The sequence below is a fragment of the Furipterus horrens genome, unplaced genomic scaffold (genome assembly GCF_987537825.1).
Source record: "Furipterus horrens unplaced genomic scaffold, mFurHor1.1.pri manual_scaffold_6, whole genome shotgun sequence".
Lineage (NCBI taxonomy): Eukaryota > Metazoa > Chordata > Mammalia > Chiroptera > Furipteridae > Furipterus > Furipterus horrens.
Window position 1 is genome coordinate 177,280,357 of NW_028327176.1, and position 23,653 is coordinate 177,304,009.

Here is a 23,653-nt window from a genome sequence, read left to right on the forward strand (position 1 = left end):
ATAATGCTCAACATTATACATATTTTACATATTATAAAATTATTTGAAGTTATTTTTTTTGAGATGGTCACCATTTAATGGATGATTTCTACTTTGCCTAATACATTCTGTCTCATAAATGTCCATTTTTGGGGGTGAATGGTAGTCGTGGGTTAAAAAATTCCAGATATATTTTTCTGCTAATTGTAACTCTGTGGATGATGTATTATTTTAGCAATATGCTATTGCTTGTTAAAGGCCGATTTAATGCTTTTTCAAGTCCAGTGTAGACATTCTTTGGAGGGATTGGGGGTTCGTTTGCAGACTGCCACATAAAGCAATCATCATATTAAAGTGAGCTGCACATTGTTTTTGTTTCCCAGTGCACATAAAAGCTACGTTTACATATACTGCAGTCTATTAAGTATGCAACAGCATTTTTTCTAAAAATACAATTACATACCTTAATTAAAAAATACTTTATTGCTAAAAAATGCTAACCATCATCTGAGCCTTCTGTGAGTCATAATCTTTTTGCTGGCTGAGGGTCTTATCTTCAATTTGTATGGAAATGCAATTTCTGTGAAACAAAGTAAAGCTCAATACAATGAGGTGTGCCTATATTATAATATAACATAAAATATTCAAGTATGACTATTTAGCCTTTGGCTGCTTTTTATAAAATAACATCATCTGTTATTTTGTGTGAGTTTTATTAAGAGGCAAATAGTAGCTTGTGTGTTTTAGCTGAGAGAGTGCCATCATCAAGATGCGTGTGGCACCTTGTACACATTGCCCCATGTAACCACGCAGCTACCCTCTAGGGCAGCGGTCCCCAGCCCTTTTGGCACCAGGGACCAGTTTACTCGCTCGCCCGCTGCTCAGTTCCTTCTGCATGGCCCGGTTCCTAACAGGCCTGGGGGTTGGGGACCCCAGCTCTAGGGGACAGTTAGGCCCATGGCACAGCTTTGGGAACAGGCTCAGAGAGGTGAGGTTAACTGATTTGTCCAGGGCCTCCCCACAAGTCACTGATGGTGCTAACTTATGGTCACAAATACTGTGCTGTACAGACTTGGGAAGACCACAGAGCTCTCTGGCTAAGTTTTTCTTCGTAAATGAGAACTGTGGTACCTTCTTGGAGGAGTGTTATGAGGGTTAAATAGTGTCTGTAAAAGGCACAAGCCCCGACTATTCATAGTACACTCTATCGAGTTCTTATAATAAATAGTAAGTTAATATAGAACTGACTCTCTAAGCATGTTATTGCTGAATTTTGCCGGTAATTGATAGATTGATTATACCCGTATTTGTAGAGCCTTGTGTTTAGCACAGGGGATATAAATATGAATAAGGAACCCAGAGACGAAGAAGAAGAAAATACTTTAAGGAAAAAATGCTATGTTTTGATTACAGAACACATTGTTAAGAAGATATAGTGTTGTCACAGAGGGGAGAGATGGGCCCTGGAATTTAGGCATTACAGAAGGGATCCTGGAATTGGGTTTTGAAGCATTTATAGCAATTTCCGTTAAATTGCTCCTAGGGAGGGCCTTCTAGGGAAAAGAAGTAGAGCAGACCTATATGGGAGGAATGAAACATTATGGCCAGGTGAGAGATCTTCCCAGGTTAGATGGAGAGGAAGGTTCAGGGGCCAGGGCCAGGACTGGAAACTGAGATTGCATAGGGTCTTCTAATGCCATAATGACTTAGCATGGAGAACCTTTCTAGCTTGAAAAGGATGTGTCTCCCAGGTCTTCTTGAGAAAAAAGATAGACCTGCTTGCATGGTATTATCGATAAATACAGAAATTCTCCTAAAGATTTTCAAATTGATCTCTGTGAAGTATAGTAATTATTGCTCCCAGAACTATTATGGTGAAGTAAATACCTATTTTACTCATTTTTTATGGAAGAGAAAGGAATAATGCATCTCTTCTCCAACATCTCATATTTTAACTAAAGCAATATTCCATTTCATAAATTCATGTTTAAATTTACTTCAGGTAGTCATTTATCTTCAATTGGGGCACTCTGGGACTTTAAGAGGTTACATGTGTACTGTTATCATTGTCACAGAGAAATAAGTGCATGGTTTATTCTGTTTTGTATTGAGCATCTGTAGTTAAATACTTGCACAGTTCAGCAAGTTATGGTGTTATTCCTTAAGGAACAATTGTTATCTATTGTTTGAATATGAATTTAAAAGTTGTTTTTATTCTTAGAGATAACATTTAAAATGTTAGCTAGTTTGGAGATGAAAATTTTGTGTGACTGGAATATGTGTTACTGAAATTACTTGATAATATTATTTTTTCTTCATAGATATATTTTCAAATACTAAGTTAGTCACGATTATGAAACAAAGAATTTAAATTCTAACTTCTGTTTTGGAAGTATAGGTTTATAATTGTACTTTAGGTGTTATTAAAGTTGTCATTTTAATTAAATACTCTTTGATACAGAGGGTAAATTACCCATTTTGGTATTGTTAGTCTTACAATTAGTATGATTACTTGATTTTTAAAACAAATCTTTGAAGCAGTGTTCTCTCCTGATAGATACTTAAAAATGAAAATGTGTGCTTTTAATTATTTTTAAATATTAAAATACTCTTTCAAATATTTCTGATTCTCTACTAAATACATAAGTATTTATTTAGCATTTTATTAAGTATATTGCATAGGATCTTCTGTGCCATGCTAATGAATTTGCATAGAAAACCGTTCTAGCTTGAAAGGATGTGTCTCCCAGGTCTTTTTGTGATTAAAAAGATAGTCATAGCCATAAAAATATTAGTTCTTATTAGGAGATGACACAGTGTAATTCATTAAAAATTGCATTTTATTTTTAAATCAGCAGCTAGTAGCAGCAGCTATAAAAAACAATGATACCACCACTAAGCTCTAAATAGCTTTCAAACCCTTTCTTTTTAAAAAAAAATTGTTTGTCATGAGTTCTAATCATATTCTTATCTTCTGACATATGGTTTATACACTTATAAATGTTATTCTTATAACATTTAGAAATCTAATTAAGTCAATTCCTTCTTTGTAGTCATAATGACTATTTTTTCTTATGTTGTTTAAAACTTTTGCTTTATTTTCTATAATAGATATTCCTAATAACTTGGCTATATTCAAATATAAAACTTATTTTAGTGAACTAACTAAACTTCCATTTTCTTGTATTAACTAATAGTTGTAAAAATTTCCATTCTTAGTATATTGCTCTGTTCTTATTCTTTCTTTTCTGTGAATGACGTAGAGTAATAGTTGCCACCTAGTGTGAATAATATGTCATATGATGATGCCTTACCATCTCCATGGAGTACACAGAATTATGTGTTTTTCTTATAATTTTAGATCAACACAATTTTCCTGTATTTTAAAGTCCATTATGTTGTACAATAGTATTTAGCTTAAAATATTTTTCTTTTAAATATCTGTATAATTTTTATGGTGAGAGAAGATAATATTCTTTAGTTTCAGTGTTTTTTAATTGAAGGGAGAATTCTTACATTATCAAATAATCTTCTATATTGCAGAATATATACATTCACACATTTACAACACATACTAATAATTATCAGGAGTTATTTCTTTTGAGATGTATCTAGTCCAGATATACAAAGTAAATGTATGATGTTCTGCTTAATTGGATAATTTTTTCTCAATATTTTTCAATAATATATTTTTTCAGGCTGAAAGGAGAAAGTAAGCAGGTGACAGAATACAGAAAAAGACTCGACGAGATTATCTGTTGGTTAACAAATGCCGAGAATGCTGTGCAACAGAGATCAACCACTGAGGCGGAAGAAAACCTGAGAGAATTAACAGTAAGTGGTTTGTCTCTGTATTTGCCAATACTTTTTGATGCATGAACAAGTTACACTAAAAATAAGATAAAACATTAGGAGAAGAATAAGGGAAGAAACTGTACTTTGTGGTATATGTGTTGCACTTTAAAGAGGAATATCTTTTTTTTTATTTGAGGGAGCAACTATATATTGTTCTTGCAGAGGTAAGGCTTCACTCACATGAAAATATAAGTTATGTGGTCTCTGTATTAGACCTCAGGTTTTTAGGATATTTTAAACAGACTTCAGCATTATAGAATATAATGTTGCTGTGAAGTAGTTTTTCCTTTTAGAAGATAATTACTGATTACTATCTGTAAAACCCTGGCTGGTTTGGCTCAGTGGATTGAGCGTCGGCCTGCGAGCTAAGTGTCGCTGGTTCGATCTTCCAGTCAGGGCACATCAGAGAAGGAAAACTCTGACTCCAAAAAACCTCCTCTGCCTTGCGGCATACCTCTTCAGGGGCAAGGCTAAGGGAGTAAACCCCGACAGAAAATCCGGAGCCGGAGTCCCTAAGGCGGTTTGACGTTGTAGTCAACACCGGCAACTCCTGCGGCGCACCTGAATCCAAGCTGTATTGACTCCGTCTTTCCCTTGGATCCTTCAGCTGCGAAGAGAGGGGGGGGTCTGCTGCATGGGCAACAGCAGACCCTCCATATCACCCTGCCCAGGCTCTGTAGCTTCAGCTTCACTGGAGAGGACACTCCAGCGTCATCGCAAGATGTCGATTCAACACGGGAGGAGACAGATACTGTGTCACTCCCGAGTCGGACTGCACAACCATTCTCGGCGGTGCAGATAGACTCTTAAGAAGCTACACCATCGTCTCTCGAGACAGACGGCTGCCGACAACTATCTGTAAAATTGAATTTTATAGAAATTCAAGAAAATCTTAAATGGCTTAAAAGTAACTCACTTCAGGTTACTCTAGACTTAATGTCATGGTTGTATTAACCAAAAAATTTTTTTTGTTGATCTGTAACCAAGAAGGATTGTTTATAGTTTGTTCATTTATACCATGTAGAGATGCATAAAGATACATAGATATATAAATATACTCAAAAATCCATAAATTTCATATTTTTGTGTTAAGAATTAAGATACTTGTTGCATACGCATTCTTATTTTTATTTAAAAAAGAAGTTAAGTGTTTTTGTGGATAATTACATGGGCATGCACCAAAGTATGCCTAAAAGGATGCCCACTGATTTGAAAAGAGATTTTGTCTAAAGGATTGTGGCATTTGGGGAAAGAAGCTATTAGTAATGATGAAAAATGTTATGTGGGCAACAGTAAGTTTTCAAAACGTGACAATAAATATCAAACAAACTTGTTCCTGTTTTAACTAAAAACTTCAATAGTTTTCTTGGAACCTCCCTTTTGTAAACAATTTTGGGGTTGTCACAAGGAGTGGGACAAATAGACCAGGGTAGGTACAGATAAGGTGGAGATAAGGTAGACATAGATGCATTAAAGGCTTCTCCTGGTTGTTGTTATTTTTGCCTTCCATTGGAACAGACATTTCATCATCTAAAACAGAATGTTAAATGTCAATGTAGATCTGACTTAATATGACCCTGTTAAGAGAGGGTGGGGCTGGGAGCACCTGTGTACAGGAGTGCACACTGCAGGTGGCTGGTCACTCCATTATCAGTTACACTTTGTTAACATAAGCTTAGGTTTCTTATGAATTTGTCTTCCGCTTAAGAAATTAAAGTCTGCATTTGTAAATTACTTACCCAAACTATGTTACTTTCTAATACCATTCTTAAACTTTCTCTAATGTGACAACCTTCTAATCACACCTCTCTACTGTCACCTTTAGGACTTAAACCAGGAGATGGACATACAAGCTGAAAAACTCAAATGGTTGAATAGAACTGAATTGGAAATGCTTTCAGATAAAAGTCTAAGTTTACATGAAAGAGAAAAAATTTCAGAAAACTTAAGAACTGTAAATTCGACATGGAGTAAGGTATGCATTAAGAATTACTATGACACCCTTCTCATGTTTATTGATTTTGTTGTCAAAGAAGTGGGATCGTATAAATATTTTACTTTTAAGGATATTCAAATATGGGCACATTTTAATCATGCTTATTGTTTATAATTATTATTTTTTGAATCTGTCATGGAGAGAAGCATATATTCTTAAAAAATGCTTTTATTTTATATATAATTTTGGCCTATGGGATTTATAAGTTATATTCCACATTAAATAACTAATATATATTATAATAAAGGCAATATAATTCCAATGATTATTTTCTGAGGATGAAGACATTAAAACAATTTCCTGATATTGTACTTGACTTTTCGTATTTGTAGGTATATTTGTAATGATTTCATTCATTCAACATATATTTACTAGGCCCTGGGTGGAATTGTATGGCATGTGGCTACAGATATGACAAAGATAAGGTCCTTTTTCTCATACCAATATTATTATTACTATTTTTGTAGTTTTAACAGTTAAAGGCAGATAAAATTATAGATTTCTATTTATTTTGGGCTGGCACACACCGTCTTCAGAGTATGAAGTCTGTTTGGAACATTGAATGGATGTCTGCCCCCTGGTTTGGACGGACCCCATTTCGGTCATTTCCTCCCTGCTCAGTCCTCTTAAAATGGTAGCCGTTATCATCAGTCTCATGATTCAAGAGCTTTATTGATCTAGCCTCTCTGGTTGAGAATTACTGTCTTGATGAGTTGCTGTTACTGATGACTCACACGTTCGTGTCCCTGGCTGAGACCTCTCTCCACGCTCTGGACTTGCGCATCTGCCTGCTCGACAGCTCCGCTTGCATGTCTAATGGGCATCTCAAAGTAACATTCAAAACGGAGCTCCTGATCTCTCCCTCCCCACTGTGCATTAATGTACTTCTCCCGCCTCATCGAGGGGTAGTTATATCTTTATTATCATTTAAAACAAAAACATTGGAGTCAGTCTTTTATTATGTGAATTACATTTCAGTTAAAAAAAAACAACTAACCTTGGAGTCACCATCATCAACTTCTTCCAAATATGTATCTATTTGATGTGTGGTCAGATGTGTGGCTAGACAGAGACATGATGAAGCAGACAGTGAAATTTTGATGGTTATAGATGTTGGGTGGCACATGGGTGTTCCCTGTACAACTCTTTCAATTTTTCTTAGGTTTGAAAATTTTCCTAAATTCGGCTGCTTCGCGCTACCCCCATTTCCACAAACTTGTTTCAAACCACCAACATCCCTTTTCTTGACCCCCGCCAAGGCCTTATGGCTGTTCTCCTTGTTTCCTTCTTTGCCCTTTGTCAGTCTTTTCTCTACACAGTAGCCAAAGTATTTGTTAAAACACAATTCAGATCAAGTAACTTCTCTGAGCAGAAGCCCACTAACGGTTTTCCATCTCCCTCGAGTAAAGGCTGAAGTCCTCACTGTGACTTCTTAGGCACCACATGTTCTGGGTTCCTGCTATCTCTCTGACTTTATCTGCTCCTTTGTCACTGGTACACGCCTTTCCGGACATGTTGGCTCTGTGCCACACATGCCAAGCTTAGGCTGTGCATATTCAATCGGAGCACACATGTTCATTTAACTCAGAGGCATATGGTGTAGGACAGGCCATGGTGGATACTTTGGAATCATATTGTTAGATAAAGCCAGTACGTCCTTTATTCCCAAACTTCACATCGATTTTACTCTGCCTCAGTGCATTATGAGTGTCCAAGAACAAGCAATGCTGATTGTGCAGAGAATTTCAACAAACACACTTTGGGAAATACTAGGCTGGGATATTTCATTCATTCATGCAACCGTTCACTCTCTGAATAGGCTTTGATTGGATTTTCACTTTATGCTGGACCAGGAATACAGCAAAGAGTACGGCACTTCTTCTGGCCCACAGAGCTAATTGTGGTGAGACAAGTGGATAAGCAGTTACAGCACAGAGGGATCCATAGGGATATAAAAGCAGGGCACGTACCTGGCTCGGGGGGTTAACCATGGAGGATTTTGTGGAGGACATAGTTTCCAAGCTAATTTGTAAAGGATGAATAAGAATTGGCTGGATGAAGAGTGGGGGAAAGGGCAGTGTACGGAGGAGCAGCAGGAGTGAAATTGTCTAGAGGAGACAGAGCATGAGCACAGTGCACTGGATGCCTGGAAGTAGCTCACTGTGAAGGGAACTAGGAGAGATGCTTGCACACATCAGATCCTAGCGGCTCATCATGCATCACAAGGACTTGAAACTCTGTCTTTAGAACAGTTCATCCCCTTGAGGGCAGTGGGCAGCTCTCAATGGGTGTGAAGCCGGAGAAAGGTACATTTTGAACACTTACTGTAGCTGAACTATAGAGATGGATGGAGTGATCCTAGGATGCATATCCTTAGGATACCAGATGTCAAGCTGCTCCTCTGAGCAAAACCCACTCCTCAGATCCAGATAACTGATCTGAAAAGAAGGATTCATCATTAGACAACCCGGTGAAGGGGGCGTCAGGGAGACAGAGGATGACTTCAGATTTGGACATGTCTGTATATCCAGATACCAGAGAGAACCAGACTGAAAATATAGTTTTGGGAGTCTTCTGCATCTTAAAACTCTGTATAGTAGATGAAGTCATTAGAAACCAGGACCCACGGAGAGAGGCCTGTAGAATGTTAACATTTAATAGAAGAGAATGAGCTGGTGAAGGACACTTTGAAGGTCAGTCAGGGAGGTGGGAGGAAAGTCAGGAGTACAGAATATTCACAAAATTCAAGGCAGTGGGGTGAGACAGCACTAAATGTTGCAAAGGGCCAGGGCGGCTAAGGACTGGATGGCATTCTCGATAGTAACGTTGATGGAGCGGGGGCTCACACAAGACTGCAGTGGGCAGAAGGTGGAAACAGAAGCTGTTCTTTAGAGTAGCACTTCCTCTTTTGAAAATCTAATCATCTTTATTTGGATGAAACTCTTCTCTTTTTGTTCGGCCTGATGCTGTAGGTGTGCAGAGACGTGCCCAGTGCCCTGAAGGAACACTTCCCGGAGCCCTGTTCTGTTTCTCCGACAAGAGTTGCTGGTAGTATACATTTTATTCCTTAACAATGTTTTTAGAAACATAGCAAAATATTCTGATTATGAGCATCATATATGAATTAGAGAAAACTTTAAACTTAAAAACACAATACCGTTGTGATTTGTCATTTGATTTTCAATATTTGAAAGGAGCATCTTCTTTAAGCCCAGCACATATCTGACTGGCCGGTGTGTGCAAGGCATGGTGGCAGAGGAGCCTCTCTGTCTTTCCTGGGACTAGGGTGGGACCTGGGCCTCAAGAGAGCCCGCTGAAGGTGGGGAAGCCGGGGACATGCAGGTTTTCAGAAAATCAGCTCTAACTGTTACACTAACACGTTCTGGGGATGAGGTGTCATTAGATGCACATCATGACTGAGAACAAAGGTTTAGATATTTTTGGAACCACGTGGGAGAAGGGGATTTGGAAGAGTTCTTCCTCCTAGGGAAGCTATATACTGACAAATGCCTATCACTTAGATGTGGAGAAAAAAAGAGTTTTCTCACCATTTCTCTGTCTCCTTGTTTGGATTGGAGTGCGGGGCCGTAGCTGCTATACCAGGCCTCACAGGCTCTCTGAATCCCTGGGCCCTCTCTCTCTCTCTGGACTGTCTTGACCCTTTTCTATATTAATTTTGAAATGATAAATTTGAATATATGATTTTGTCAAGTTACATGCAAACCTGTTGGGGGTTTTAATTGGAATTGTGCAGCATTTATAGATTGACTATATTATTTTAGGAAATTATTTAAGCCTCATCTACTGCACTCTGTGCTAGAGTGGGCTCCCGGTGGGTCTAACAGTTAATCAAACTACTTCATATAAAACTAAAGAAAAACAATCAACATTCCATCATGAAAACAAAAGGAGACAAACACAAAACAAACAATGAAGAGAAAACACATTTATCCAATTTTTGAAGAAGATGTGAGTCTCTAACTTTAAAAAGTTTTGAAAAACAATCTCCCAAGACAGGCTTATGGGTTTGATCACCAAAGTTTGATAACATCTGTATGTTAAAAAGGAAAGAAAATGCATTAAAAATCCTGAAATAGAGAGTGTTTTCAGCAGTATGGCAAGGGTTCATCTTCCCTATAATAATGAGTCATGCAGATAGATAAGGAAGCAGATAAAGAACACAATTAATGAAGGCAATGGCGAAAGCTGTGTATTTATCCATTGAGATAGAATATTGTTGGTGTGGGTGCAGGTGTTCAGAGTTCCACACACTGCTACTGCAAGTCTAAATTTCCAACTTTTGTGGCAAGCAATTTGGCAATAAGTATTCGATAGATTAAATTTTTAAATACTTTCTGACCCAGTCATTTTACTTTAGCTAATCTATACCAAGGTGTTAATCAGGTGCAAAATGATGTTCCTTGCAGGTTCTTTTTTAAAGTAAAATCTAAGGAGCCACGTAAGTATGCAGCTGTAGGAAAAGAGTTAACTAACAGTGAATATACCCATAGATGATTACATAGGTATTTGCAGTGAAGTGTATTAAGAATGACTAATGCTCGTGTTATAAAGTTAAGTACAAAAGAACAGAAAGCTATGAATAAGTTAGCTTTACAATTAGGGCAAACATTTGACAAAGTAAAATAGCAGCACTAATTTTCTTAGAGTTCATTTTTTTTTTATTTTATTTTTTCTTGGTATCACTGTTAGTTACTTCTGAGTAATTTCTGCCCTAGAATATTGTGAGACTTGGCTCTACAGCTACCACAGACCTAGATACTACAGGAAATATCCCTGCCACTTCACTATGAGAAAATAAAAACTCTTACCATTTTTTTACTTAATCTAAGTTTTACATACATACACACACATGTCACCATTGCCCTAACAGTGCATATGCTGTTTATTTAGTAATACTCTGCTGCATTTTAAATTTCAGCTCATCCTGGTGTCCAAAAGGTGGTGCTAGCATCCTCTGCGCCAGATCTTCCCATTCAGTCTCTGTGCGCTTCAGAAATTTCAGTTCCTGCTGATCTGGATAAAACGATAACAGAACTAGCTGACTGGCTGGTATTGATCGACCAGATGCTGAAGTCCAACATTGTCACTGTCGGGGATGTAGAAGAGATCAATAAGACAGTTTCCAGAATGAAAGTAGGTGCACAGTGTAAAGGCTTGGAGCACATGGGTGGACAAGATGTTTATCCTGAACTCTGGCAGAGTGAGCTTTAAAAAATTCTGTATTGGTCCAACAGCCATGCCAGGCTAGCTCTGAAAAGTAACGCTCTCCTCGCATGTATGCCATTTTGGTGAGATCACCTTTACCCACTCAAGTTGTAGGCTCCGTATGTGTTTTAAAATCTAAAATGGATATTGTAAATCTAGCCCCATCAGTATAAATGTAAACTAGTGTTACATTTAATGCCTAGTGTGAAGTAGGATCATTTCCTTAAGTACCTTTGCAACTTATATTTCATAATGAGCTTATCCATTCAATTATTGACATTAGAAGTGAGAATCTTCTGACTTTGATTATGTGTGTGTGTATGTGTATAAATAAATAAAATGCCAATATATAAAGTTCTTTATTCATATTCAGTGTGTTAGGTTCTGGGCTGTGTGTTGTATAGAGATACTGAAAAGAATATACTAGATAGAGATTGGGAATGAACCATAAAATAGTAACAGCGATTGTTAACTTTTATTAAATGCTTACTGTCTACTGGGTATTCTTGTAAGTAATTTACATGTATCATTTCACTTATTTCCTTAACTATCATTTGAGGGAGATACTGAATTTATCCCAGATTACAAATATGCCCCAAACTGAGACGGAGCCACTGAATGCGTACAGCTGAACAGGTCTCTGTGGCAGAGCAGAGTATCTGGCACGGGGCACTGGGAGGTATCAGTGTCCTGTTACGGGCGCCCAGATGAGGACGGGAGTTACTACCACAGTGAGGAAGGCAGACAGTGTGGGCTTTTCACATCTAGAGACAAGTAAATGACATTCCTGGTGTAGGGAGCAGAGTGAGTAAAGACACGAGGTCGGGGCGCGTGAGGGACACTGTGTCCTGCCCTTGGTCTGCCACGTTGCAGATGCCTCACTGTCCCTTCTAGGAGAAAAAACTACTTCGGTGTCAGCACACCAGTTTTGCTTCCTCTGTGTTCTTACTGTATAGCCTGTTAACCTATCTTAATAATCATTTCTCCTTAAACAGATCACAAAGGCTGACTTGGAACAGCGCCATCCGCAGCTTGATTATGTTTTCACACTCGCTCAGAATTTGAAAAATAAAGCTTCCAGTTCAGATGTGAGAACAGCAATCACAGAAAAACGTAAGTTAAAAAAAAAATTATGTCATCATCCACTTACACTGAAAATAGTACACACACACATTTTCAGAGATTATTCAACCAGAAATTCGTATTATTTGATATTTGCTACTCTATTAATAAATACAGCTTTCCCTTGTTTTTTTATTATTGTAAACGGTGTCACAATTCCCTTAATGAATTCCTTAAATAATTACTATCATCACTTTTAAGTATTTAGTGATTCATTGGATTATTTGTTCTTAAGTTAGTATTTCTTTAGAAGGAACCGAGAAAACTATGTTAGAGAAACCCATGGGAATGAAAATCCATTTATCCATTAAAATTCATTAACTAGAACCACATCTTATGATGTCTTTTAAGTCTTCTCAAAATTCATCCCAAAAATATTTACTGAGCAACTACTATGTTCCTCTGTGCCTGGCAGTAATTAGGGAATACTGTAGCTAAAAAACAAACTAAAAGAAAACAACAAACAAACAAGCAAAACAACCACAGCTGTGCTTTTTGTTTCGAGTTTACTTTCTGTCTTTTAAATTTCACATAAAAAAGTCTAAATTCTCAGAAATGGATAGGCACAAGCAATCTCATAATTAATAAAAGAAGGGAGAAAGAAGTAAAATGGCTAGCTAACTCAGAAAAAGTAAACCAACAACGTGAAACACTGAAAGTGCCCTGCTAACTCATCTGTTACAATAACCTTGTTGTTGACACATTTATTTTGAAATTGAAACACACTTTAGGGACTTCCAGGGACAGTCACAGTCTGCTTTTATCATCCCCTCTTCTGCAGCAGCCCTCGGTCCCATCTGTAGCTAGACCGTACTACACATATTCTTTAAAACATTCTGACATTTCTTATTCTAGTTTTATGCACATTATATTTTTCTTCTCGGCCTTTTCTCCCCAGGTAAAAATATATTCAGCTAATAAAATTCACCCCCTTTGTAAAGTCTTTCCTACCCTCTCTGGTCCCTGATGTTTTCTATCTTTAGTGTCTGCTGTGATCTTTCCCCCCATAATTTCATTGTGGATCTCAGAGTTCCTGAGATTTTCTCCCCTCCACGGATGGTGAATATGCACCTTTCTGGGGCCTCCCACAGTGGCAGTACAAATTATGTACTTAATTTGTAACAGAATATAAACTGGAATGTATTTTATCACCTTGTTTAATATTTCTCAAGGGGAGAAATTTGACGATTTCTCCTATAAAAAGGATGTTGCGATTTCAAAATAAACGCGGCAGCAAGTTTGTTATAAAAGACGAATTAACAAAGAACTCACGGATGAGCACCTCTTTGACTTTGGTCTTGGCTCGTAGACGGGCCAGGTTGTAGAGCTTGCCATCGGATCTGGTGTGAATGAAGACACCCTCGCTGCAGTCCTTAAAGGCGTATTGGAGGAGCATGGAGAAGAAGATTCCGAACAGCGTAGGCGCGAGGACGCAGCCCTGCTTTACTCCGCTGCTGACTGGGAAGGCCTCAGAGGTTGCGCCGTTGTAGGACACCGTGCTGTGCATGTTGTCGTGAAAGGACATGACCACAGCAAGCAGATGTGGTGGACAGCCAATCTTCCGTAGCAAGCTGAAGAGTCCGCTTCGACTGACCAGATCAAACGCCTTCGTGAGGTCAATAAAGGCGAGGTAGAGTGGTTTATGCTGCTCATGACACTTCTCCTGCAGCTGGCGTAGGGAGAAGATCATGTCCACTGTTGATCGGCCAGCTCTGAAGCCACACTGGGACTCTGGGTAGACGCGGGAAGCAAGGGTCTGCAGGCGGGCAAGAGCGACCCGGGCGAATACTTTGCTGACCACGCTGAGGAGAGAGATGCCCCGGTAGTTGTTGCAGTCGCTGCGGTCTCCTTTGTTCTTGTACATGGTGATAATGTTGGCGTCTCTCATATCCTGGGGGATGTAACCTTCCTTCCAGCAGAGACAGAGTAGATGGTGGAGCGGCTGTAGCAGGACTGGTTTCCCGCTCTTTAGGATTTCTGGAGGGATTCCGTCGCTTCCTGGTGCTTTCCCGCAAGCGAGGCGGTCGATGGCTTTGCTGAGCTCTGCCGCAGTAGGTGGGGTGTCTAGCTCCTCCATGACTGGTAGGTCTGGGATGGCGTTAAGAGCAGTGTCTGTTACGGTGTTCTTCGTTGCGTACAGCTCGAGGTAGTGCTCGGTCCACCGCCGCATTTGCTGTTCCTGGTCAGTGATGACCTCACCTGTCTTGGACTTAAGGGGGGCGATCTTGGAGGGGATTGGGCCTGTTGCCTTCTTGATACCCTCATACATTCCTCGTGCGTTGCCTATATCGGCGGCTTCCTGAATGCTTCTGCACAGGTTTAGCCAATAGGTGTTGGCACAGTGGCGGGCGGTCTTCTGGACTTTGTTCCTGGCAGCCCGTAGAGCTTGAAGTGTACTGGGAGTGGGCGTGACCTTGTAAGCCAGAAGGGCCTTCCTCTTAGCCTCGATCACGGGTTCCATTTCTTCCCAGTGAGCCTCGTACCAGTCAGCGTTCTTCCGCTCTTTCTTCCCGTAAGCAATAATGGCGGAGTTGTATATGGCGTCGCGGAGACGTGGCCAATTGGATTCGATAATGTCATCTGCCGCCACTCCCTCGCCGAGTGCATCTTCCACCTTGTTGATGAATTGCTGGGTCTTAACTGGGTTGCTGGCACAACTGGTGTTGATGCGTGGGCGACCCTTCATCTTGGAGTGGTGCAACCTCTTCGGCACCACGGATGAGGTGCTCATCCGTGAGATGCTCTTCGCCGACGATGCAGCTTTGACATCACACTCCGAAGAGGGACTCCAGCAGCTAGTCACTTGCCTTTCCCACGCATGCAAGGAGTTCGGACTAGCCATCAGCCTGACGAAGACGAATGTTATGGCTCAAGGCACGGGGACTCCCCCATGCATCACCATCGACGGATACACCCTGGAGGTTGTCAACGACTTCACTTACCTCGGGTCCACCATCTCGAGCTCTCTGTCAGTCGACTTGGAGGTCAACCGGAGAATCGCCAGGGCAGCCACAGTTATGGCCAGACTGAACCGGCGAGCGTGGAACAATTCCAGCCTCACTGAGAAAACCAGACTGCGCATCTACCAAGCCTGCGTACTCAGCTCTCTCCTCTATGGCAGCGAGACGTGGACCACCTACGCAAGGCACGAAAGGAAACTCAACAGCTTCCACATGAGGTGCCTGCGACGCGTCCTGCATGTCGCCTGGCAGGATAAGGTCCCCAACACCGAGGTGCTGAAGCGAGCCAATATGAGCAGTTTGCATGCAGTTCTTAGCGAGAGACGCCTCAGGTGGCTCGGCCATGTCAAAAGAATGGATGCAGGCCGTATCCCCAAAGACCTCCTCTACGGCGAGCTAGCAGAAGGCAAGAGGATGACAGGGCGCCCAAAACTGCGGTTCAAAGACATCTGCAAAAAGGACATGACACAATGCTCCATCAATCTCAACACATGGGAAGTTCAAGCAGACGACCGCCTAGCCTGGAGGCTCGCGGTCAGACAAGGTACGTCACGCGCGGAGGCTGCACGCAAGGAGGAGGCGGTCCAGAAAAGATCGAGGCGGAAGCAGCGTCAGCAGCAGCAACAACAGCCATCTGCCTTCACCTGTACCAAGTGCGGCAGGGATTGTCACTCCCGAATCGGACTGCACAGCCATTCTCGGCGGTGCAGATAGACTCTCAGGAAGCTACGCCATCGTCTCTCGAGACGGACGGCTGCCGACGACGACGACGACGACGACGACGAACAAAGAACTTTTAGTGTCTCACAATGTTGGTTTATTTTTACTGAGTTAGTCATTTTCCTTCTCTTTCCTTACTTTTATCGTTAATTGCTGGACTGTTATATGTCTGTTTCAGAACTCTGGAGGGTCTTGTGTCCCATCACGTGGTGCGGGAGCTTCTCTGTTTCAGGGAAACCAAGCACTGTACAAAACCATCCCCATTTTGCTTTTTTTTTTTTTTTTTTACCTTCTTACCTTTTTCTCAGCACCTCTGTATTTATCCAAAGTTTCTTTTAAAGTTTTTATAAGGCTTTTCTTCTCCCAAATATCTTCTCTTTCCAGTGTAACTCCCTCTCTTTGTTTTCACTCTACTTTCTTGTGTAGAGACTGTATAGTCTTTGTCACGCTTTATTATATAAAAAAAAAAAAGAGTCTTAGCTGGCATGTAGTAGCCATAGTGACATGCTATTAGCTCTTATTCACAATTAATAGGATAATTTGCTTATTTTTATGATAGTCCTGTGGTAATAGCTGTCGCTCCATGTCGTTAGCTTTATTTGTTCAATATTTAAGGATTCTGTTAGTGACAGAATTGGTCATTGTGACTTTCTGAACAATCTTAAATAGATAGCTTTAATGGTTTACAACAACCCTGTATTATCTCAAGAATTTTACCAGAAGAAATGTTATCTTGCTGTTAAGTTCTTCTTGGCCTGGTACTTAACCACAGCCCTTCAGTCTCTCTGGCATTCAAAATATCTTCTGGAAGTTTTTTTTATTTTAACTTTCTACCTATTTATCATCAATGCGTTGTTGAAGATATTCAGAGCTTTTGCTTACTGATACTTCAGTTCAAGATCATGAACTGCCCTTGACATAATTAAGTGGAAATTTGTTTCCTTAGATCTTTCTTTTCTTAATTTCATGTTAAAAATGAGAAGATGAAAGAAGGTAGGGGAGGAGAGGAGAGAAGGCAAGGAGAGAAAGAGTCAGAGAATGTCCCCAAATAGTCTCAGCAATCTTGAGAAAGAAGAACAAAGTAGGAGGGATCACAATACCTGATATCAAACTATATTACAAGGCCACTGTAATCAAAACGGTCTGGAACTGGCATAAGAACAGACACACAGATCAGTGGAACAGAATAGAGAACCCAGAAATAAACCCATGTCTCTATGGCCCATTAATATTTGACAAGGGGGACATAAGCATAAAGTGGAGTAAAAATAGCTTCTTCAATAAATGGTGTTGGGAGAACTGGACTGGTATATACAAAAAATGAAACTAGACCACCAACTTATACCACACACCAGAATAAACTCAAAATGGATAAAAGACTTGAATATAAGTTGTGACACCAAAAAAGTCCTAAAGGAACACATAGGCATAAAATTTCAGATATCCCATGTAACAATATTGTTGCTGATATATCTCCTAAGGCAAGGGAAGTAAAGGAGAAAATAAACAAATGGGACTACATCAAGTAAAAAAGCTTCTGCATAGCTAAAGAAACCATCATCAAAATGAAAAGGGAACTTACTACTATATGGGAGAACATATTTGCCAATGATACATTGGACAAGGGTTTTATCTCCAAAATATATGAAGAATTCCTACAACTCAACAAGAGGAAGACAGACAATCCAATAAAAAAATGGGCAAAGGACCTAAACAGACACTTCTCCAAGGAGGGTATACAGAGGGCCCACAGGCGCATGGAAAGAGGCTCAAAATCACTAGCCATCAGAGAGATGAAATTAAAACCACAATGAGATAACAGCTCACACTTCTCAGAATGGCCATCATTAGCAAAATCAACAAAGAAGTGCTGGCAAGGATGTGGAGAAAGGGGAATCCTAGTGCACTGTTGGTGGGAATGCAGACTGTGTAGTCACTGTGAAAACAATATGGAATTTCTTGGAAAAAGTAAAAATGGAACTGCATTTTGATCCAGTGATCCCACTGCTGGGATTATACCCTAAGAACCCTGAAATACCAACTCAGAAGAACCTATGCACCCCTATGTTCATAGCAGCATTATTTACAATAGCCAAGTGCTGGAAACAGCCTAAGTGCCCATCTGTAGATGAGTGGATCAAAAAACTGGTACATTTACACAGTGAAATGCTACGCAGCAGAAAGAAAGAAGGAACTGCTACCTTTCGCGACAGCATGGATGGAACTGGAGACTGTTATGCTAAGTTAAATAAGGCAGTCGATAAAAGACAAATATCATATGATCTCATCTATATGAGGAATCCAATGAACAAAATAAACTAACGAGCAAAATAGAATCACAGGCATGGAAACATGGAACAGACTAACAGTGACCAGAAGAGAGGCAGGAGGGGGATAATAGTGAAAAGAAGGGGAAGGGACCAGTCAAAAAACATACATGAGTGACCGATGGACGTGGACAACGGGGTGGGACTTGACTGTGGGAGTGTGGAGTAGGATGGGCAGAGGAGGGCAAATGGGGAAGAATTTGGACAACTGTAATAGTATAACAAAAATTAAAAAAGAAAGAGAATGAAGAAAGAGAAATAGAAACAATAAAAAAGCGAGCAGAAAAGAGCCTATATATATATATATATATATATATTCATTTTTATTTTTATAACATTTATATTTTTTAATGATAAAGAGCTACTGGGTATATAGCACTTGAATCTACTTTGCTTTAGTGTTTCTCTTGAACTTCAACACAGGAAACTACTTCCTTTTAGAGGTTTAATGCTACAGTAAAACAAATATGAAACTATTCCTAAAGAGTTTTCTTTTCGTATCAAGACCACCTTATAACCTCTCCTTTGAGATAGTGACTAGGTCTGTGTCTTAAAGTTCCACCGTAAAGTGCTGTTAGGTCTACCTTCCTCAAACCAGGTCCTGTAAATTTAAAACACGATAGGAAATTATTTTTCTTATGATTCTTTGCTACCAGTTTATAATAGCAGATATTTTAATTTTGAGGTATTTGAGTGTATTTAAAATAGAGCTTAAGAATTTTCCCTCAAGAATGGTTTCAGAAATAAATCAATTGTGACTTAATTGAAACTTCTTTAAAATGCATGTATCAACTTTCCTTCTTTCTCTTTCCTATTGACAGCCTTATTTGTACTAAATTTAGTATCAGGTATTTTTTCCCTTTCCTGATAGTCACTTTCTGGAATGCTTTTTTATCATCCAGTGGAGAAGGTCAAGAACCAGTGGGACAGCACTCAGCATGGCGTTGAGCTGCGGCAGCAGCAGCTGGAGGACATGGTGATTGACAGCCTGCAGTGGGATGACCACCGGGAAGAGACTGAGGAACTTATGCGAAAATACGAGGCTCGACTCTATATTCTTCAACAAGCCCGAAGGGATCCACTTATCAAACAAATTTCTGATAATCAAGTAGGACTCCTTTGATATTTTTTGGCAATATTGATTTGTTGGATGTAGTTTTTCTTCTGTTAACTATAATTTTAGGACTTGTCATGATGTTTTCCCAAGTTGTTAGAATACACATTGAAATTTATATAAAAATATGACCAGCTAGGAGTTGGAAAATTTTCTGGAGGCGTAACAAATAGGAATGTACCTGTGTCTTAGATTTATAGCTCACTGACTCCTTGCAGATGGACTGCACCCACAAACCAGTATCTAGAAAGAGAACATTTCCAGGACCCCAGAAACCCTTCTTTTGCCCCTTTGTGTCTACCCTGGACGTTATTTCTACTTACAAAATTTCTTGAGACTTTCATTTGAGAGCTACTGTAGGGAAAAAAATCAGGTAATGAGTTTAATTTCTATTAGTACCTGCATAACCAAACTATTTTATCAATGTCATCAGAGCAGGTACCTTTTGTGACCAGTTTGGTTATAGAGTTGATGATATTGAACTCGAATTAGAGGTTATGGTTGTTAGGTTATATTTTGGTGGAACATTTATTTTTCTTTCAGATAGCCTAAAGTGAAAGTGTACATTTATGAAAAATATAATAACGAATATGTGGGAATCAAAATCTAAAACATGAAAGTATGCTGTCGTTTGTCACACATACAGACTTTTCATGGTTATAATTTAAAAAGCAAGTGGCCAGGTGTCCTGATTTCCAGGCTCATTCTCTGTGTTATGATTACCTGCTGGCTGTTTTCACCAAATGAATCAAAAGTAATATTAGCACAGCCCCCAGCACTTCCCTAAAGGAATATAATTAAAAGTGATATCAGTGCTTCAGTCATTATATTCAGAATATTCTTTTCTAATCAGTAGTATGGTTATTTTCTTCTGAAAGTTTAGGATGGATTTTTCCATCAACAGCTACAAAAAGCACTCAAGACACCTTCATTTGTCATTTAGACTTCATGGGAAGTGTCTTCATCCAGGGATCCTCAGAGATTAAAATGTGTGTCAAGGAACCGATGCCAATGGACATACTCAGCCTCAGTTTAGCTATTCAGCTCTCGGTGAACCTTCCTTGTCTGCTCGATCCACTCAAGCAGTTAACTTTATAAACATACACAGTGATTGACTGGCAGGAGACAGAAGTCCTCTATATCGTTGGCCCTTTCCATTTCTCTAAGCATAGGAGGGTTCTGTAGTAACTTCATTCCTGTACTGTGCATATTTCCATAAGAATCAGCTGTATAGCAGAAGGAATGAAAAGAGACAAATGTTTTGAGGAAATAAAATATCTAAAAGAGGAAAAAATAATTTTTAACATCATCTGCTGTGTACTTAATCCTTTTCTTAGACATTTTTTCTTTTCACTTCAGTAATTATTTTGGTTTAAACTTGCATGCAAGAGTTTGTCCAATAATTTGCTTTCTTCCTTTGATATCAGTGTCTAACACATGTTCAAACCTGCTGGGAGGACCAGTGTTTTGGTAACACTAGTTCCTGAGCGGCCAAGTCTCACAATTACCCTTGAAATTACACCTTAGATACTGCTTCAGGAACTGGGTCCTGGTGACGGTGTCGTAATGGCGTTCGATAATGTCCTGCAGAAGCTGCTGGAAGACTACGGTAGTGACGACACAAGGAACGTGAAAGAAACCACTGAGTACTTAAAAACGTCGTGGATCAATCTGAAACAAAGGTAAGCGCTAAGGCCCTGGAGGGGCCATGTGTGTTGTCAAGTTGAGAATTTGATGGCTTTGGCTTTCTCATAGAAGCGTGCCAAAATATGGGACTACTGGAAGTACATTTTATTATGTCTTTTTTCTCTTCTTCTAGACAGAATGTGTATACAATATCTACTTGAAATTTTACAATGGGGATTTTTCTTGAATAAGTCTGAACCTTGCCACTGATCATTTATGTGTTCTAATTTTTTTTTTTTTTTGTACCCTCTTGGTGTTACCTAGAGCGTATCTTGTAGCCCTGTGAGAGTCAGGAACACGTAGGTATTCCCAGCTTCTTTAGGGTGATATTATCCCTGATGATAATTAACATAGTGTGCTATTTGGCTGGATCTTCCTCACTAGATGCCTGAAATATGCTATGTGTATTTAGGGCTTAACTCATTTATTTTTTCCTTCCCATTACCCTGTCTCATCAGTATATTTGGAACAGTCTAAAATAGCATATGGATTTATAAGAGAGATTTTTCTGTCACTGAAACACCTAGGATTTGAGCACCTATAAACAGTGGTTAGCATCTTTTTAAGATGGCATATTTATATTCGCCATCAGGAAAATTGTGTTTACCTCCTGCACAGTGCGAGCTGTGCTTATGTCTAAGGGAATTAGGGTTCCACACGCATTTTTATATATTCAAATGCGACTGCCTGAAAGCTATCAAAGCTTTCAAAACACATTTATTTTTCAGTGAATAAAATGGAGACTATTAGAACACAGTATGATATGTGTCGCTGGTAATAAAGTATGGCCAAGCATTTAATAACAATGTGACATGGAGGTGTTTTATACATTTTTAAATGCCATCTTATAGTTAGAGTTTCTAAAGTAGAGTTTTGGAAAACTCCTAGAAGTTATGAGGACAGTATATGAGCATGGGGGGAAATAAAACTTGGGTAGCAGGTACAAAACTTCATAAGTGGTTAAAGCAGAACACAGCTCTAATACTGAACTATCTAGCATTTTATATAACTGTTTCCTTTTGTCCTAACAGGTTATTTAGGTGTAGTAAGGATCCCAAAACTAAGGCAGGGAAGAAGGTGAACTTAAAACACCTTTAAGGTACAAACTTCCAGTTATAAGATAAACAGGTGCTGAGATGTAATGTGCATGTTGGTGATCATAGTTAACAATACCATATTGTGTATTTGAAAGTCGCGGGTAGATCTTAAAAGCTGTCGTCACAAGAAAAGAAATTGTGATGGATATTAACTAGACTTACTGTGCTAATCATTTGCAACATATACATATATCAAGTTATATTGTATTCCTAAAATTAATATAAGGTTGTATGTCAATTATAACTCAGTTAAAAAACAAAAAGAACAACTTGAAGACCCAGAGAGGTGGTCATTGATCATACTTCATCATTTCCAAAAAATTAATGTATCAGTTAATGACCTTATTTTTGCTGTAAACAATACGTGAAAAATTGATCACGTAGAGATGTGTGGCCTGCTTATTTAGGACCCCAATTCTTTTTTTCTTTTTTTTGCTTTTACTTTGTAAATATTTGAAGACAGGCCACAGCAGTAGTTAGATTAGATGGAAGAGGCAATTAAAAATGAATTATATTCCGAGGGGATCTTTCATTTATCACAGCTGAGACAGGCACAGTGTTCCAGTTGTATGGTGTTTGCATGTAGTTGTCCTTTTCCTTGTTTCTTTCTTCATTTTGGGGGGAAATAATTGAATATATTGATGTCTAGACATGATTTAGATGTGCTTTTATCTATAAAGCAGGAAAAATACAACAAAACTAAGCTCACAGGATCCCGCTTTGAGTGACAGTTACGGTTTTTATGGGTGGGGAGGATTTTCTCTTTAAACAGTGACGTTTACAGTTTTTAACTGTTTTAATGGGAGATGTTTCTAAAATATACACATCTTTCCTTGACTCCTTAAACAAAGTGTTGGAACTCATATTAAATCATTTTTTGAATTCTTGGCCTTATTGTTCTGAAGATAGAATTCAGGTCCTGCAAGAGGCCTAGGTAACCTCACGGTTCATTTAAACCAGTTTTTTTCAACCTTTTTTATGTCAGCAACTCCCTAAGATGCCTTTTTAGATACCCGTTCTCATGAAATTGTAATACCATGGGTATACTGTGTGTCTGCTTCCCTACTTTATAGTTGCGCTTTATACATAAAAGGAGTAAATTTCTTTCCACTCTCCTCCTCCACCTTGCCCTGCCCAAGAACCACTGATCACATCTGTTAAGAAGGCATGGTCTAATCTAATGCTCTCAGGCTTGTAGAAGTTCAAAGAACATGTTTGAAGTCACAGAGCATCGCCAAAATGATATTTTTCTATACGAAGTTATGATCACGCTCTGAGTTCTGAAAAATCGAGAGTAAATTTATTCAGGCTGCATGTAAAAGTTTGTGGTTTACTCGTAGGGTATACATTTTGTTTCGTACTTTCTCACAGTCAGGCACTGTGCTAAACTCCTCACGTGCATTATTTAATTTAGTCCTCACAATGGCCATCGGAGACAGGCAGCATTGTTGTCAATACCACGTCAATGAACAGACTGAAGCAGAGAGATGTTAAGAGATACTCGAGGTCACCCGGCTCATGTGGGCAGAGCTGGGATTGGAATCCAAGCCTTTTTGTCTTTGCTGTGAGGA

The 23,653-nt window shown here is 39.2% G+C and overlaps 1 protein-coding gene across 1 annotated transcript in view; it reads left to right on the forward strand.

The window, feature by feature from the left end:
* The window catches only part of UTRN (utrophin), a 449,245-nt gene that overhangs the window by 200,134 nt on the left and 225,458 nt on the right, over positions 1-23,653 (forward strand). Inside the window, exons 44-50 of the mRNA XM_090279943.1 lie at positions 3,678-3,813; positions 5,660-5,809; positions 8,803-8,878; positions 10,770-10,984; positions 12,052-12,169; positions 19,088-19,293; positions 20,827-20,981. Of these exons, the coding sequence (XP_090136069.1) occupies positions 3,678-3,813; positions 5,660-5,809; positions 8,803-8,878; positions 10,770-10,984; positions 12,052-12,169; positions 19,088-19,293; positions 20,827-20,981 (1,056 nt within the window). The remainder of the gene's footprint in view (positions 1-3,677; positions 3,814-5,659; positions 5,810-8,802; positions 8,879-10,769; positions 10,985-12,051; positions 12,170-19,087; positions 19,294-20,826; positions 20,982-23,653) is intronic.